Here is a 16,111-nt window from a genome sequence, read left to right on the forward strand (position 1 = left end):
TCTCAGTTTAATACAGACAACAAAGATATTCTGATTCACATGAAATCAGTGCAAGAGAAAATGCAAATGAGACCCAGTATTAAAAATACTGTCCAAGACACCTACACAATGATATTTTCACATATTAACACAAACAACATTTGTGTGGAGTGACAACACCCCTATGATAAAATGTAAATGTATGGCCTTTGAGTGGTAACAGTTTTACAAATGAGAAATGGCTCAACTAACAATATTTGAGTTGAAAAATTTTATAACTTTTATTTATATAAATAAATTAAATATGTTTTGTTTTATTAAAAAAGAAATAATGATGTCAAATAATTAAATATATTTTATAAAATATGTTTATAAAACAGTTCCAGTCCTGTATTGTGATTGGTCAATCCAATAGCTTTTCTATACCAAGACACTAAGTATTCCTGTTTTACCATCTGCGATTAGTTCAGCCCAAACTTACAATCAAATATAGTTTTAGAGATAAACTACTCTGCACGCTGCACCAAACAATCTTGGTCCTGACTATGTCCACAATATAGCACATCTTTAAGTGCTACTAAGCAAAAGCGTTGTTTCATTATTAGTAAAAAGCCATTAAGTTCATCACATGATTGAAAATGGTTCTAAAATGTTAAAATGTTACTGACACCCACAAGAGCATTTTGGTCCGATTGAATGTGTTTACTCGGCATTATATTAGTGCATGTTCAGTGTGAGTGTGGCTGGTCATTTGACTCTGTGGGCTGACTGATTCTCATGACTGATTATTATGTAACGCCACAGAGGGGAGAAACCACTAAAGTGACTTTTTTGTTCTCCTGTGAGCTGGCCAACAGGAAGGAACTTCCTGACACAGGGACTTTGTCAGAACATTAGATGAGAGTTCCATTGACAATAGAATACAGATCATTTACAGCGTGTCCTTTAATTCAATTGATCAGTGTTTTGTGAACATTCCCAACCCTTTGCAGATAGCATGAAAAAAAACTTGCTAAATAAATTCAATGGTATTTTGCACAAAATTCATTGCGCCTTGATTAATTCTAGCCAGATACCAACACAAGTAGGTTTGCGTGTCATGCCCTCAGACTTGGAATGTGGGCATGAATAACTGCCCACTACAATGTGCTTTGAGAGAGAAACCATTAAAACTTTTTGCATGATAAACAATTTTGGTAATCTACTGGGTCACCACATGATGTCCAAAGCAAAATCTGGGTCATGAACCAAAACCACTGGTTTACGTCACAATGTAGAGCATACCCAGAGTCTCCACTATGGGCAATTTTTTAATGATCGCTCGTTTCTTCACCATCCTCATCACTCCCAGTGCCAAAGTCACCGTCACCACGATGGGGAGGCCTTCTGGGATAGCTGCCACGGCCAGGCTGAAGAGAGGAGCAATGATGCAATACTTAAAAGACTGAAACCTGCACTACACATCAAGTCACATGCTTCCAGGCTAATTAAGGACATACCTGACGCCTATGGTGAACATGTCTAGAATATTCTTCCCCTGAAGCCATCCGACCATCATGATCACCCCTGAAAATGGAAATATATTAGTGCCATCACAGAGAGCGAAGGCAGGTATGACAGAATAGAAATTAGGGTTTGCATATTTAATGAGATGTTATGTATCACTAGCTCATGAAAGTGCAATGAATGTTAATTGGACAATCTTAACAAGATGTCTACCGATTATCCCAAAGGAATAAAGGGAGAGCTGTTTTCCCAGCAAATCCATGCTTTTCTGTAATGGGGTTTTAGGAGCCTGTTTAAAAAGCAAAAAGAAAGAAAGAAAACATTTAAATATGAAGCAAATGTGTTTTTTAGAGCATCAATCTCTCTGGTTTATGCTTGATTACCTCCTCTGCTTGCATCATCTTAAAAACTTCACCAAATTCAGAATTTTCTCCAGTGCCTATGACAATGCCCTACAATTTAAAAGCAAAATTATTAAAAATGTGTGCAAATGATTAATCTCATTTAATGAAAAAAAGAAAAATGTCTAGTCTCACATAGATTCTTTATGCTTTTTTCACATTTTATAATTATGAAGGGAAAACTGAAGAATGGATAAATAACCAAATAAATAAACAAACACTATTTAATATGATAAAATAAAATAAACAATTATTCAATATTTATTTTTATTCCACTAATAAAACAAATTATTCCACAATAATTAAGTGAATATCTGAGAACTTGGACATCAACAATGAACGTTAAGGAGAACAATAACTGTGTGACTTGACTTTGAACTTCAAAACTTTTCACACAGATCACAATTCAGTGATAACTATAAACAGACATGTTTAAAAGGGGCATTTTTTACATTTTGCAAATGGTTATGGTGTTATTATTGGTGGTGCAGAACTTGTCAAAAGCTTTGGAAACATTACCATTTTTTATGTTTTTGAAAGAAGAACCAAAAAAACAGCAATATTGTAAAATATCATTTCAATTTAAAAGAATTGTTTTCTATTTTAGTAAATTTAAAAATGTAATTTATTCCTGTGATGACAAAGCTGAATTTTCAGCATCATTACTCCAGTCTTCAATCATTCTAATATGCTGATTTGCTGCTCAAGAAACATTAATTATTATTATTATTATTATTATTATTATAATTGTTTTCAAACTTTTGACAGGTGCTGTACCTTGTGGTCCGATGCATCAAATAGCAATTACAAAGATGTAACAGTACCTTAGCCTTCCCACAGTGCACCAGCAAAATTTTACCTTATTGAAACATTTACTCTTTCAAAATGCAATTATACTGAAGAAAAACAAAAACATGCAAGCAGTGGGGGATATGTATAATTTTATGAATGAAGGCAGCTTGAATTATGAGTTCTTTGAGGACCTCTATGGAGGGGTAGATTCAGTTCAGGTCTAGATGTAACTGTACCTTGGCCTTCCCACAGCGCACCAGCGTACCCATGAAGGCAATGTTACTGCGGGACGTGATATCGCCATTGGTGGCAGACGGCTGAGGGGCAGAGGTCTTGGTGCAGGGTGTGGTCTCTCCAGTCAAACTGGACTCATCAACTGTCAGATCCAACGCCTGCAGGGCAGGGAAGGTTCAGCTTCACTAACAGGCCATTAGAACATTGCTGCTATTTCAAGCACAAGAATTTCCACCACTAACTGCCATTTGAATGAGCAATTCAGAAAGACGCAAAGCACATATTTGTCTGGCATGTGTTTGACTGCAACAGTGTAACAGTAATAGTTTAAATGTGCATCACTTTCCAATTAAGTCCAATTCTGGATAAGCCATCATTTAATATAACACAAAAGTAACTTTGTTTGGACATTCTGTTACAGTGAATATTCTGAATTAAATGTCTCTAGAAACTGTAGTATTGGCTTAATCTGTTTATGGTAATAATAAATAATTGGAGTTTACATAATCAGAATATGCCCAAATTATAATTCATAATAGAATATTGTGCATAAAAGAGACACATGGAAGAGGAGAAAGAGACAAGGAGAGATATATATATATATTCATTTCACACCTCGAAAAGACGCAGGTCAGCTGGGACTCTCTCTCCGACTGATAGACAGACAGTGTCTCCAGGTACAAGCTCTCGAGCCAGAAGATGCTCCAGACGTCCTTCTCGAACACTGGAGTACAAGGAGAGAGGAGATGAGTTGGAAAGAGAAATAGAGAGGGCATCAGAGGGATTGAGCGTTGAACGGTTTGAAATTAGGCCAGTGAAGTCGTGTGGACAGACCTTGAGATTTGTGCCCTGCGGACTAGATGGAGGTCATATACTTTTGTGAATGTAGTTCCAACAGTCTTGGCAATAAAAAAAATGCTTGTTGCCAGAGTCAGAGAGTCAGAGTGGCAGAGAAAAGGAGGATAACACATTGTGGTGTGTGCTGAGTGCTGTTCTACAGGTGTTTGAGAACAGAGCTCAAGACTGTGGCACGGCCCAGTTTTGAAGTGCAAATATGAGACATTGTGTGTTTGAAATGGAAATTACACCTCTCGTTCTAACTCTCCATATGTTGTCTGAAAGGCTGTCTTTTTCTCACACATTTGGTGGGTGTAAAGCTCTGGAAAATACACCTAAGACATCAAGACCTTACCCACAGATAACCCTCACATATCAAATAGTCAAAAAAAAAAAAAAAAAGTTAAAGAAAGAAGCTTATTTTTTAAGTCTATTGACATTGATGACTGGAATAATGGCTGATGAATATTCAGCTTTGCCATCACAAATTTTAAATTGAAATACTATTTCACAATATCACAGTTTTACTGTATTTTTGAGCAAATATATGCAGCTTTGGTGAGCATAAGAGACTTACTTCAAAACAATGGAACAGTAGTGTAAATACTTTCCCAAAAGCAGGATTGATTTTGTGTCATTTATTTGTTAAACCTGAGTCAATTCTAATTAGAGCTTAGATCGGGCCCAACAAATCAAGCCCGACCCTACCCGAGCCCGAGCCCGTTGTGTCCGAACCCGGCACGGCCCGACACGTTCACTGTAATTATGAGCCCGAGCCCGATTTAAACCCGACCATTTTTAATATGTGGGCCGTTATAACCAGAGGCGGAGCCAGAATTTTTTTTTAACGCAGGTGCTGCTGTGCTAGATTATTTAGGCTACAGGGGGGAGCTGCGCAGTTATATATATTATATAAATACTATTAATAAATGAGCAAAAAAAAAAAAGGCCACTCAATATTTAATATTCAATTATTTTAATTATCACTATTAAAGTTTTAATTTTACTAAATTTAACAAGCACAACATTCAGCATTCAATCAAATATTCTTAAAGATTAATTATTATTAATAATGTTACTTCAACATTTTGTTATTTTAACATAATATGTGTGTGAGCAACAAGCAAGATGTGCATTTGTAAATTCGGTGACAGCGTGTGTTACGAGTTTCAAATGGTGTAAGTGACCGTGGCGCGCCGGCGACTTCATGTCATGATTATAGTGTCTGCTATATTGCTTTTTATGTATTAATGGGTTGATGAAAAATGTATCAAAATTTAAGATACAATTTATACTAAACGAAATTCACTTTAAAGAAAATCTTGCTTCAAAACAAAACTTAACAAACTTTAAACTAAATGTGCTTATTTAATGGCTAAAACACGTAAGGTACTTGGTACTCTTTTTGTACAAATTGCAGCACATTCATTTAATTCTGAATTTTGCACATGTTGAAAGGCATTTGTTTGTGCATAGTAAAACATATCTGTAACATTTATCACGTTCATAATTGTGCCTGCATTTATTAATTATTATCTTAATGAATAATGCGACAAGGAAGAAGCATGTAAACTGCGTTGTTTATTCAGAAATAATTGAATGGATCGTAAATGGATCTGAAATTCCGAATGAAACGTAAAAAAATAAAAATAAAAAAATAAACCGTGAATAATGATGAACACCGAAAATGATGGCCTAAGACTATAGGCCTACTACTTTAATATAATTAAACAATGTTTTAGAACATATCATATTTTTTAAACAAAATAAATATTTGTAAAGCCTATTATAAAACGTAGGTCTATAGTGCAAAAACGCTGCTCCAGTCTGGTAGCCTCCTGCTGTGCTGTGTATGAGCCTGTAGATGAAGTGTGAGAAATTGATTAGGCCAAGGCTGCCTGCTATATATGTAATCATTATATAATACCATATTAATCACAAAGCTATAGCCTACTTACATGGTTCTACATGTTGTCATGCAAGAACAAGATTGCGTCCACAGTTTCTGGTTTCAGAGCGGTCCTCCTCTGCTCTATCGTTCGGCCAGCTGCGCTGAACACCCGCTCGCTGCTGCTGCTGCTTGCTGGAATGCAGAGGACGGATCTTGCCAGCCTGGCTAGTTTTGGGTACACCAATCCGTTCACTTTCCACCATTTCAGTAGGTCCCGGTCGTCATCCATGGCATGCTTCTGTGAATTGTACATAGCCACCTCATCCTCATCTGGTTCGTTATCATCGTCTTGGTTCTCCCACTCAGCAAATTCGGAGTCTCTCCTGGGCCTGGCTGCTGGTGGTGTGAAGCCAGTACTGCTGCTCATTGCACTGTCAGCCGCTGCAGCATCTTCCTCCACAGGCAAGAGTAGGGTGCGAACGTGGGCATGTACTTCAGCTATCTCTACAGGAGACATCATCCTCAATTTGTTGAATTTGGGCCAGAGGAAAAGAGCAACTTTGTGCAGCATGTTCACCTTGATTTTTTGCACAATGAACTCGGCATGTCTCTGGCGCACAAATGCTTGCTGCGGTGAGTCGGTGGGAGAGGGCTGGCAATGTCTCTTCAGTCTCTCAACCCAGAGGCAGACCAGGTTTATGGTTGCATATTTGTCGCCCTCCAACTCTCTCTGGGCATTATAGAATGGCTCCAAAAATGTGACCAGAAAGCTCAATAAGTCAGGTGCAATATTTTCGATGCGCTCAACCTCACCGCGGGTCTCCAGTTTCTCCCGTAGCTCTGAGTATATGTCTTGCACTGACTTGAGTGTGAGGTACACTGTGCTGAATCGCGTCTCCCCCATCTGTAGCACTGTCTTTGACAATTGCGCAACCAGGCCAGATTGTTTTAGATATCTTACAAGTCCTTTCGCAGCAGATATGGTCTCTCCTATATCCGGCGCGTTTTCGGACAGTGCGTCGGCATGCAGACCGTGGCGAAGGACAGTATTAATTAGGTGATCGAGACAAGAAAGCCTCCTATATGGTTCCAGGGCTTTGATTATGTTGCTGCCTTCATCTGTTACCCACACTATTCGGCTGAGGGAGCTAGGGTCGAGGCCAAATTTGTTGACCAGCAAGCACACTATCTCGCGTCTGATGTTTTTTCCCGTTTTAGCATCTTCCACGGGAAACATTGCGGTGGTGAGAGTTTTACCAACTAAATTATAGTCGTCGGTGATATAATGGCACGTTATTGCGATGTAACTTATCTTTTTGTAGTCATCAGTCCACATATCTGTGCTCATCGCAACGTCTCCATTCTTCAGAGCATCTTTGAGCGTCTGTGCCAGAACTTTCCTCCTCTCATCTGCCTTTTCTACGCAAGCCTTGGAAACGGTGCTATGGTGAGGCAGAATGGACTGGGCCGATACACGACCATATGTAGCACCAACATTGATTAATTCTTGAGCTAGCCGCTCGAAGCCCTGGCCACTTACAACGTAAAATGGCCTTATGTCCCTGCAGCAAAACTCAACGCATTTCTCTGTGATGGCTTGCCTCGCCCTCTGGGGAATGCTTGGAAAAGTAACAAAAGAGGACATTGAGGGCTGAGGCTTACTACTTTTATCATTTCTGTCATGGCAAGCCTGCTTCATGTGTCTGTTCATAGTCGATGTCCCCGTTTTTTTGCTGTCGTAGGCGAGCAGCGTGCCGCATTTAATGCACGAGACAAAGCCAACACATATGTTGTCACTCCCTACGACTAGCTTAAAATGTTTCCATACCTCCGATTTTCCTTCAAAATTGCTCAGAGTTAATTCGCCTGTTTTTATTTTTTTCTTTGCCTCTACAATCTCCATGTTGCACTATAGTACAGAATAGTAGGCTACAGCACGCACAGCAGGTGTGATACGTCGAGCGTGCGAGACTTCGAGTGGACGAGACGCTGCGCATGACACGTGACGTGATTTATCAAGGGCCCGACCCGACCCGGCCCGAGGACAGTGGCGGGAAATATCGGCCCGACCCGGCCCGCGGGTCGGGTCGGGTCGAGTCCGGGCTCGGGCTCGGGCAGAGAATCTAAGCTCTAATTCTAATAGCCACTTATTTTTGACATATAATCTATTAAAGCACTTTTTGAATTGTGTAGATAATGCTCACCAATGGCATTCTGGAGGCACAAGTTTCCCTAGTTCCTCCAGCGATTTTTCTGAGCGGTATTCCTGAAATGAAGCAGAACAGAGTTGACAGTAAATGTCCACCACACTTACACTCTCACTACACCTCATTATATAGACTTCAAGTTTTTCCAAAGTATCTCAAAAAGTATTCTGACATTTGCATACGCTCTCAGGTCTATAGCTTCAGGTAATGTCATCAGTGTATGTTGGATTTACCTGTACAAAGGCAACTGTAACAACGATAATAATGGCCTAAAAAAGAATGACACAAGAGTGTTAATAAACTGATCAAGTACTTCAAGGAAATCAAAAGTCTGACAGAGGGGGAGTGAGCAGGAACTTACCACGGTGATACTGACGGCATCGTCAAACTGACGCATCAACACGCTGATGACAGCGGACGCCAGCAGCAACAGGATGAGTGGGTCTTTAAACTGGAGACCAAAAGAAAGAGAGAAAAAAATCAGAAAAATAGACTGCATGGGGGCGCAATGCTTCTCAGAATTCATTGTATCCCACATCTCTAGGTGAAGGTCTGAGTTTATCTGCCTCTGGGTTTGAAGTAGAATAATCAATGTTAGCTATACATGACAGCAACAAATATCGACCTCTTTGTTATATAGTCTGCTTTTTCAGATACCACAGGTACATACACATCTTTACAGACAGCAAGAGACCACAGCCCGAAACGATTTGCAGTATTAGTCTACAGTGCTCAGAAAAAATTTCTATGCTGTAAAATAAGTTAGTTTAATAGGAAAAATCCCCAAAGAGTTGGGTATTTCTATTGGTTGACGTAAATTACTTATTTTGAAATGTACATTTCAGTGATTCATTTAAAAACACTGATTTAATTATTTGTTTGAGTTATCACTAAAAAAATATTTAAAAATGTTTTAGTGTTTAAAAAAGTTAAAATTCATAATTTGCTAATTTAAATGTGAAATCGCTTTAAATAAAATTTTGAATCCCAGATTCGCAATAGTGGTAAATTTCTATGCTTTTTTTGCATAGTAAAAAAAAAAAAAAAAAAACCTCTGTTGCCAGACTTTATTTATATTTTTATATATATATATATATATTTTTTTTTTATAAATACATTATATAAATAATTGTACAAAATAAATACCTTAACCACGTTGTGTTTTGTTCTTCTCTCATATTTAAAATATTACAAATATTAAATATTTTCCTCATATTTTGCTGGTTTAAAAAAAACTTTTAGGGTTATTAAAAACAAATATATCCCCTCCAGACATCACTTTTAGACACTACTGTATAATTATGTGGAAACTTTGTTGTTTAAATAGATTTTTAATCAATTTACTGAGCAAATACATATTAAGATGTACTGAATATCATCAGAAAACTGAAAATTATTTGCATATTTTTTATCTGCATCACCCAGCCCTAGGAGAGACATGTGTCATGCAAAAAACATAAATGATAGACAGGGTATAGAAATATATTAGTTCTCGTTCTACAAACACCAGTTTTATAGTCTACTGAAAAGAAAGGCCTGGTTTCAGAGACAGGGCTTAGACTAAGCCAGGATTAGGCCTTTGTTCAATTAGGACATTTAAGTAGCTTTTAAAAAAACATGCCTTAGAAAAAAACATTACTGGTGTGCATCTTGAGAGTTGAGACAAAACAATGGCACTGACATGTTTTAAAGTCCCCCTGTAGTCAATTATTTAATTTCATCCCTTAAAACTCATCTTTGATCACCAAAATGACATATTTAAACATGTTTTTCTTGAAAAAAAATCTTCATGCCTTAAAATAGCTTTTATTTTAGTAAATGCGGTTCTATGACTATGCAAATAAGCCCCGCCTCCACTCACTCACAGCAGCTCAAAGATCCACTCGTTGACGATCACACGTTGTTGTGTGATTGGTTACAAGGTAGTTTGTGACGTCAGAAACACCAGCGTTTCCAAAGCGCATTTTTTAGACTCTTTTTTTCACACCCGTTTAAAGAGAAAATACTCAGCAATGGTGTTGACTTATGATTTTGTATATGGTTTGTCTTAAAAACCACAAAGACATTTTCGCCACAGGGGGACTTTAAGATATGTCAGCGCAAATGAATTTCAGTTAAAACAGCTCAAAAGTGCATTTTAGTCAATGCATGCAATTGCTTGCAGTGGACTGACACTTCTTAGACAGGAAATGTATGTTATTTGGTTTATTTCAAAACCCCCAAGGTCACCTGATAACCAACAGCACCAGAAATGACTAATGACAAATGGTGGAAACCAATTTCCTCTTGAGGACAAATAAATAAAGGAAGGACATGCTGGTAAAGCTCTAGAAAGTGAAGATTAAAACGATGGGATTGTGGGTTGCTTCCTTTGATTGGCCACATACAGAGATTGCAGCTTTAATCTACGGCAGGATCTGACACCTGCGGATCGTCGCGTCTGCATAACCGCAATTAACAGCATCACGCAAGATGAGCTCATCATTTCTTTTGAGCGAGCAACACGGCAGACTTTTTAAAAACCAAACCACGGCCACACAGTACCAGTCAGGTTACACACAGGTAACAAACAAACTGGGTTTGACTTTGCTGTCTGTTGAAAGTCCTTTGACGTTCTCTCACGTCTACTGTGACACATCAGGATTTACGGCGTGTTTTTAAGCTTAGGGCTGGTGGCGCTGTGATAAAAATACCGCTGAGAATTTGAATAAATCTGAAGGGAAAAGAAAGAAGTATGGGAGATTATTTTAAAGCAGTGCTGGTGGTCGCGCCTGACAAACAAAAAACCCTGTCTGATACGTTCTGGTCCGTGAAGCATGGTGCAGTAAACGGGGAGGGTGCCTAGAAGAGAGAGAGAGAGAGAGAGAGAGAGAGAGAGAGAGAGAGAGAGAGAGAGAAAGCAGGGGGGAAAACAAAAGAGAGAGACCGAGGGAGGTCGGCACATCCAAAAGCAAAAAGCGAATGTGAAGTGACAGATTAAAGGCATGACAGCTTGTTGCTCTTAAAACGACTCTCTGAGACGCAAGTGATACCTCAGACAGCTTTGTTCACAGACTTAGACGCTTTTACTCGCCCAAAAAAACAAGACTTTTCTACTGTGAAAAGCAGAGGTAAGACAAGGGTGAAACTGGGAACTGAGCTTTGGCGTCTTCATAAAATTAGTGTGTTCACAGGTGTTAAATAAGACAAGAAGCCGCCTTTGTAATTAAGAAGTAAAAAGGTTAGCGGTAATGAGAAATAAAGGCCAATACATTTTCACGCAACAATTATCAGCATGAACCACGTCGCACTTGACAGTCGTGACATGACATATTTGTGATACAAGTTTTCCAGTTAGAAATATACACATGCAAAAGAAATGGGGGTGTAAAATATCGCACTGCAGGGGAAGCCAAAAAGGATGAAGGCGACAAAGTGTGCCAGCTCTGAAGAAGGCCCGGGTGACTGTGGGAAAAAATACAATTCCTCCCAGTTATAATGCTATATTTAGCCAATCAGCACAAACCTCCTGACCAGGGTGGACTGAAATCTTTTTACAGAGGACAGCGACCCGTCATCTCTATATCTGAAGTAAGAACTGTATGAACCGGGTCGTTTTACAGCTTTAAGGCATATTCACAATAGTTTTATTTTTTTGTTGCAAGACTTGAAATAGAAACAATGCTTAAGGAGCCCTTCAAACAGGGTGCAAAAATTCACAGTGATTTTTATTTAATTTTTTTTTACACAATATTTTTTCTTCGATGTCTAAAGAAAACTCACGACCAATAGGATTGGGTCTACAACCCCACAGCAAAAGAAGTCATATTCTACAGTCTGAACTCAACGAGATAACATTACAGTGTTGCTGATTAACAAGCAAATGATTCTTATCTTGCTTTTGAGCCATTTCTTTTTATTTTATTGCTATTAATTTATTTTTTCATAATTTTAATGTTGACTCTGTACGCATTACTTAATCATTCAAGTAAAGAGTTTATAAATAATTGTTTTAAATTAATTCGATAATATTTATATTAAAATTTAACTTAAAGGACTGTGTTATTGTGTTAGATGTGGTATCAAGATTCACTAGAAATTCTGGTATCATATTAGCAAGTTAAGGATTTTTTTATTATTTTTTTTTTTGCTTTTATTTTTTTAGCCACCCAACCTGAGATATATATTTTTTCCAGAGTGGTTCATCTTCGCTGATGTCAAACTCGTTCCATCCATGGTAGACGCGACGTCTTGAAACCTCCTCCTGGGTGAGACCGAACTGCAGGTCAGCCTAACCGAGGGAGAGAGGGAGGGAATTAAAGTCAGAAAAATGCAGCCTTCCCAAAATAACACTCATCAGATGTGTAACCATGACAACTGACATTAACCACTAACAAATAAGAATGCTGGAGCCATGGAAACAACTAATAAAGCCAGTGTCCTGGAACTTGAGCTTTAGTAAGTCTCTTGTTAGACAGCAGTCACCCACAATGCATCTCTGCTCCCTGTGTGGAAAAAGATCTTGAGACCGGAGTGAACTGCATGCACTGCATCGTGAACACAAGAGAGCATAAAAGCTAGATCCCTGCACCTAAAGACCTGCTGTCTGGGCAGTATTAGGAATGGGGGTCAAAATATTGCTGAGATCAACCAAATCTGACCGCTTTGTATTATTTTACAACAAACTTCTGATGGCACACAAATGAAAAACATGTTCTGTTTTATTTTCAATTGAAATAGTAATAACCAAGGCGTTATGAATGTTGATGACAGTGGTCTTCGAAAGACTCAGAAGACGAGCAGATGGTCATGTCAGTGTGGTGATGGACATGGCACTACAAGCTCTATCATCCACGCTGACACTGCAAGAGCATCCCAGCACTCTCTAATCTTCCTGGCGTGATTCATTAAGGGACACTGTGTGATATCCGCAGGGATGGGCTTTGAATTCCTCAGTGTCAAGGCATGCATTCTGTACTTTTGGTGCATGTTTGACTGCATAACGAAATTCAATTGGGCTTTCGCTGCTGCTGTTTCTATAGGTTGTTGCTATACATTCAAAGTTTAAAGGTTTAAACAAGTAGAACATGATCCAGGATCAAGATCCTGTCTTGTTCCTGAAACATAATTCCTATCAAACAATCATAGTCCTACCCCTTACCCTACCCTGGCATTAAAATCAGATAGCAGTGCTGATCTAAGAACAACAAAGGATATTGACTTAAAGTCAACACTCAATTTAGTTCCTAGAAGTTCCTAGAAATTGTTTTCTGGAAAGCCTGATTCTAATTGGTCAAATATTTATTTATTAGTATAATAACTAATTCACATTGTTATCCTGATTTTCCTGCCGGAGTAATTTTGCAATAATTATGGACTATCCCATATCCCACTGGTCACATTTGTGACCAAAATTTGACGAACACCACTAACCACTCGGTGAGTTGAACAGTTTTGAAAACGAACGTTAAGGGTTGTTTTAAGGACATGTTTGTGCATGGCCATAGACTCCCATTCTAAAGCGGTCATGGGCAATTCTAAAATAGTCAAAAAGTCGAGACAGGAACCATTGTCAAAATTTCTTTGTCCACCACTCTTGTTCATCCAAAACAAACTACAAAATAGACTCAAAGTGTTAAATACCGGAATTATCCTTTAACAGTTTAATACATTTAGTCCCTCTTTTTAAGAAAAGATCAAATAATGTGTGACAAGAATATACCTGCAGTGTACAGGCAGCCTCGTTCACAGGTAGTTCACTGGCTTTTTTTGAAGTCAGTACTGGAACCATGGTCTCATTTTCACAGTGGGGTTGATACTCGGCAAGCTGAAAAAAGCGAAACAAAAATAAATAAATTTTAAACAGATTAAAACACAACATCAACAGAGGAGGATGTTAACATCTAAAACTGATAACCCATGTGATCTCACAGAGAAAATGTCATCATAAACTAATCTCTCCTCAAAAAAACCTGAGTGCAATGTACAAAAGGATTACAGGACCAGAAAACTTTGACCCCTTCAGTGCTGCACAAAGAAACCATAAAAAAATCTAGGTAAAACACATGGACTATTTTGACCAGACCAACCAGGCATAGGACGGAAGTAAAAATCATCTGACACTTTCTCAAATTGCATAGACTTTCAGCTACAAAAAGCACCATTAGAGCAAGCCACAGCTGTGCCTCAGTCTGACTGGAGAAATATCGTCCGACAGCAATAATGGAGCCCAACAGATGGACTGGAGCGCATTAGGGAAGAGAATGACATTAAAATCTAGATAGCCATGATGAACATCAGGTTCAGCCTCACAAAGAGCATTATGAACATCCTTGCAACATCCTATTTGCTTGGCTGCATATTGATCTGGTCAACTAACCAGAATCTTTTTTAACACCATCTGCCACTCAAACTCACAAACAAACATACAAAGGGTGATTCAGTAAACAACAAACAGACAGGATAAATATAATAGATTTTTCAAATATTCTGATGAAAACACGAGCAACACTTGCTTATGCAAAACTTGGTCGCTAAAGTGTTCTGGCTGGTTACTGAATTAAGTAACTGCACCATCATTCCTTGTTCAACAATAGTTTAGAAGATTGGGATCAGTATGTTTGTTATTTTTATATTATATTATACTTTTCAAATATATGCACCCTTGGTGAGCAGAAGAGACTACTTTAAAAAACAAAGAAATCTTACCAACCCCAAAATTTGAACGGTAATATAAGTCTTACTAGGGCTGTAATCTCCCAGTCGATTAGTCGATTATTTGGTCGATACGTTCTGGCTCGACGAAAATTCTGATTGGTCGATTTTTTTCCGCGTTCATTTCATCAGGTGGAAAGCACTAATTGCTAATGGTTCACAGGTAACAGTCTGTCTTCAGAACACCCCCCTTGTTTTCACTTCTTTTGGATTAGCCCAACCCACTGGAGAAGAGAGACAGATTGAAGAAAGTAGGCTAAGGTTTGCTGAATATTATTTATTTAATTGTGAGAGCGTTCAATTCATAATCAGTCAGTCCTCTTCTACCATGTCAACAAAGACATCGGCAGTGTGGCCGCATTTTTTTTCAAGTTAATAGTCTATTCGTGTCTCAGCCGCGAAGCTGAGCTCCACAGAGCGGCTGAAATGACAGTGTCTGTCAGTTATTATAATACATATGACAAAAACAATTGTCTAAATTATGTTGCATATTCCTCAAAGGTTCTTGTGATGATATCACTAGTTGACAACATTTGATTGACAACTATTTTCGGAAATCACAGGCTATGATATTGCGCAGATGCACGTGATGCAACGCTGTTAGAGCCGACAGACTCGTGTGTCAGTCTCATTTCAGTCAGTGCAAAATAATTAGGTCAAAAACGATTTAATATATTTAATATAGGCTACTGCAAATAGCCTACTAGTTTTTTATGTTTATTTATAATTCATTTAGGCGGACAACAAGGCTACCAAGTACTGCGCACGGTGCGCAGCTAATTAATTTAGTTTTTTTTCCCTAACGTAATTTTTAGTCTAAAATTTCAGGACTTCAGTCGACCAAGATTTTCTTTGGTTGATTACAGCCCTAAGTCTAACACATTTGTGGATTGCTTGAAAACCAACACACTTTGACTTGTCAAGTATGCACAATTGTAATTTTAATAGTGGCCAGGGTCAAACTACATTCTCTGCCAGTTTGGTTTTTCTAATTTCAGGAAGTTTCAGCTTCCCTTTGACCAATTATTTACGTGTCCTGTAACTTGTGATAGGTAGATGAACAGAAGTTAAGTTAATGAAATGTAGATATATTCTTGGGTCATTCGGAACTACCCAAGGTTAAATGTTTAGAGAGTTTATATTAGAGTCCTATGTTTTAAACAAACTAGGTTACAATGGAAAGAACAAAACAACCCAGATGGGTGTTTACATTTTTAAGCACAACATGCAAATCGAAACAAAATCTTGCTGTGTCTAGATTTCAGGACACGGCTGCAAAAGAGACCAGACAAACAATTCGCTCAGAGCCCATTCTAAACGCTCTGAGAAGTGAGAATGTCCTTTTAAGAGAGCTCCCCTCAGGAAGGATGTCCTTGTGAGTCACTTTGGATGAAAGCATCCGCTAAATGAATAAATGTAAATGTCATTGGCAGGTATCATTCAGAGTGTTGCTCTTCTAAATTACAACAAAGAGAAGACAACAGAGAAGAGATCTTAAAAGAAATAGAAAATCAGGGCTACCTTTTACAGTCCGTATCATGTTAAGCATCAAATCCAGCATGAATCGTACA

The 16,111-nt window shown here is 38.3% G+C and overlaps 1 protein-coding gene across 1 annotated transcript in view; it reads right to left on the reverse strand.

The window, feature by feature from the left end:
• The window catches only part of atp2c1 (ATPase secretory pathway Ca2+ transporting 1), a 36,894-nt gene that overhangs the window by 12,588 nt on the left and 8,195 nt on the right, over nt 1–16,111 (reverse strand). The window contains exons 2-12 of the mRNA XM_084385272.1: nt 13,549–13,653; nt 12,001–12,117; nt 8,209–8,298; nt 8,081–8,116; nt 7,845–7,906; nt 3,528–3,636; nt 2,915–3,070; nt 1,869–1,937; nt 1,699–1,774; nt 1,479–1,545; nt 1,264–1,388 (exon numbers count right to left, since the gene is read on the reverse strand). Of these exons, the coding sequence (XP_084241398.1) occupies nt 1,264–1,388; nt 1,479–1,545; nt 1,699–1,774; nt 1,869–1,937; nt 2,915–3,070; nt 3,528–3,636; nt 7,845–7,906; nt 8,081–8,116; nt 8,209–8,298; nt 12,001–12,117; nt 13,549–13,653 (1,012 nt within the window). The remainder of the gene's footprint in view (nt 1–1,263; nt 1,389–1,478; nt 1,546–1,698; nt 1,775–1,868; nt 1,938–2,914; nt 3,071–3,527; nt 3,637–7,844; nt 7,907–8,080; nt 8,117–8,208; nt 8,299–12,000; nt 12,118–13,548; nt 13,654–16,111) is intronic.

Source organism: Rutilus rutilus, assembly GCF_951802725.1.
Source record: "Rutilus rutilus genome assembly, chromosome: 17".
NCBI classification, from domain to species: domain Eukaryota; kingdom Metazoa; phylum Chordata; class Actinopteri; order Cypriniformes; family Leuciscidae; genus Rutilus; species Rutilus rutilus.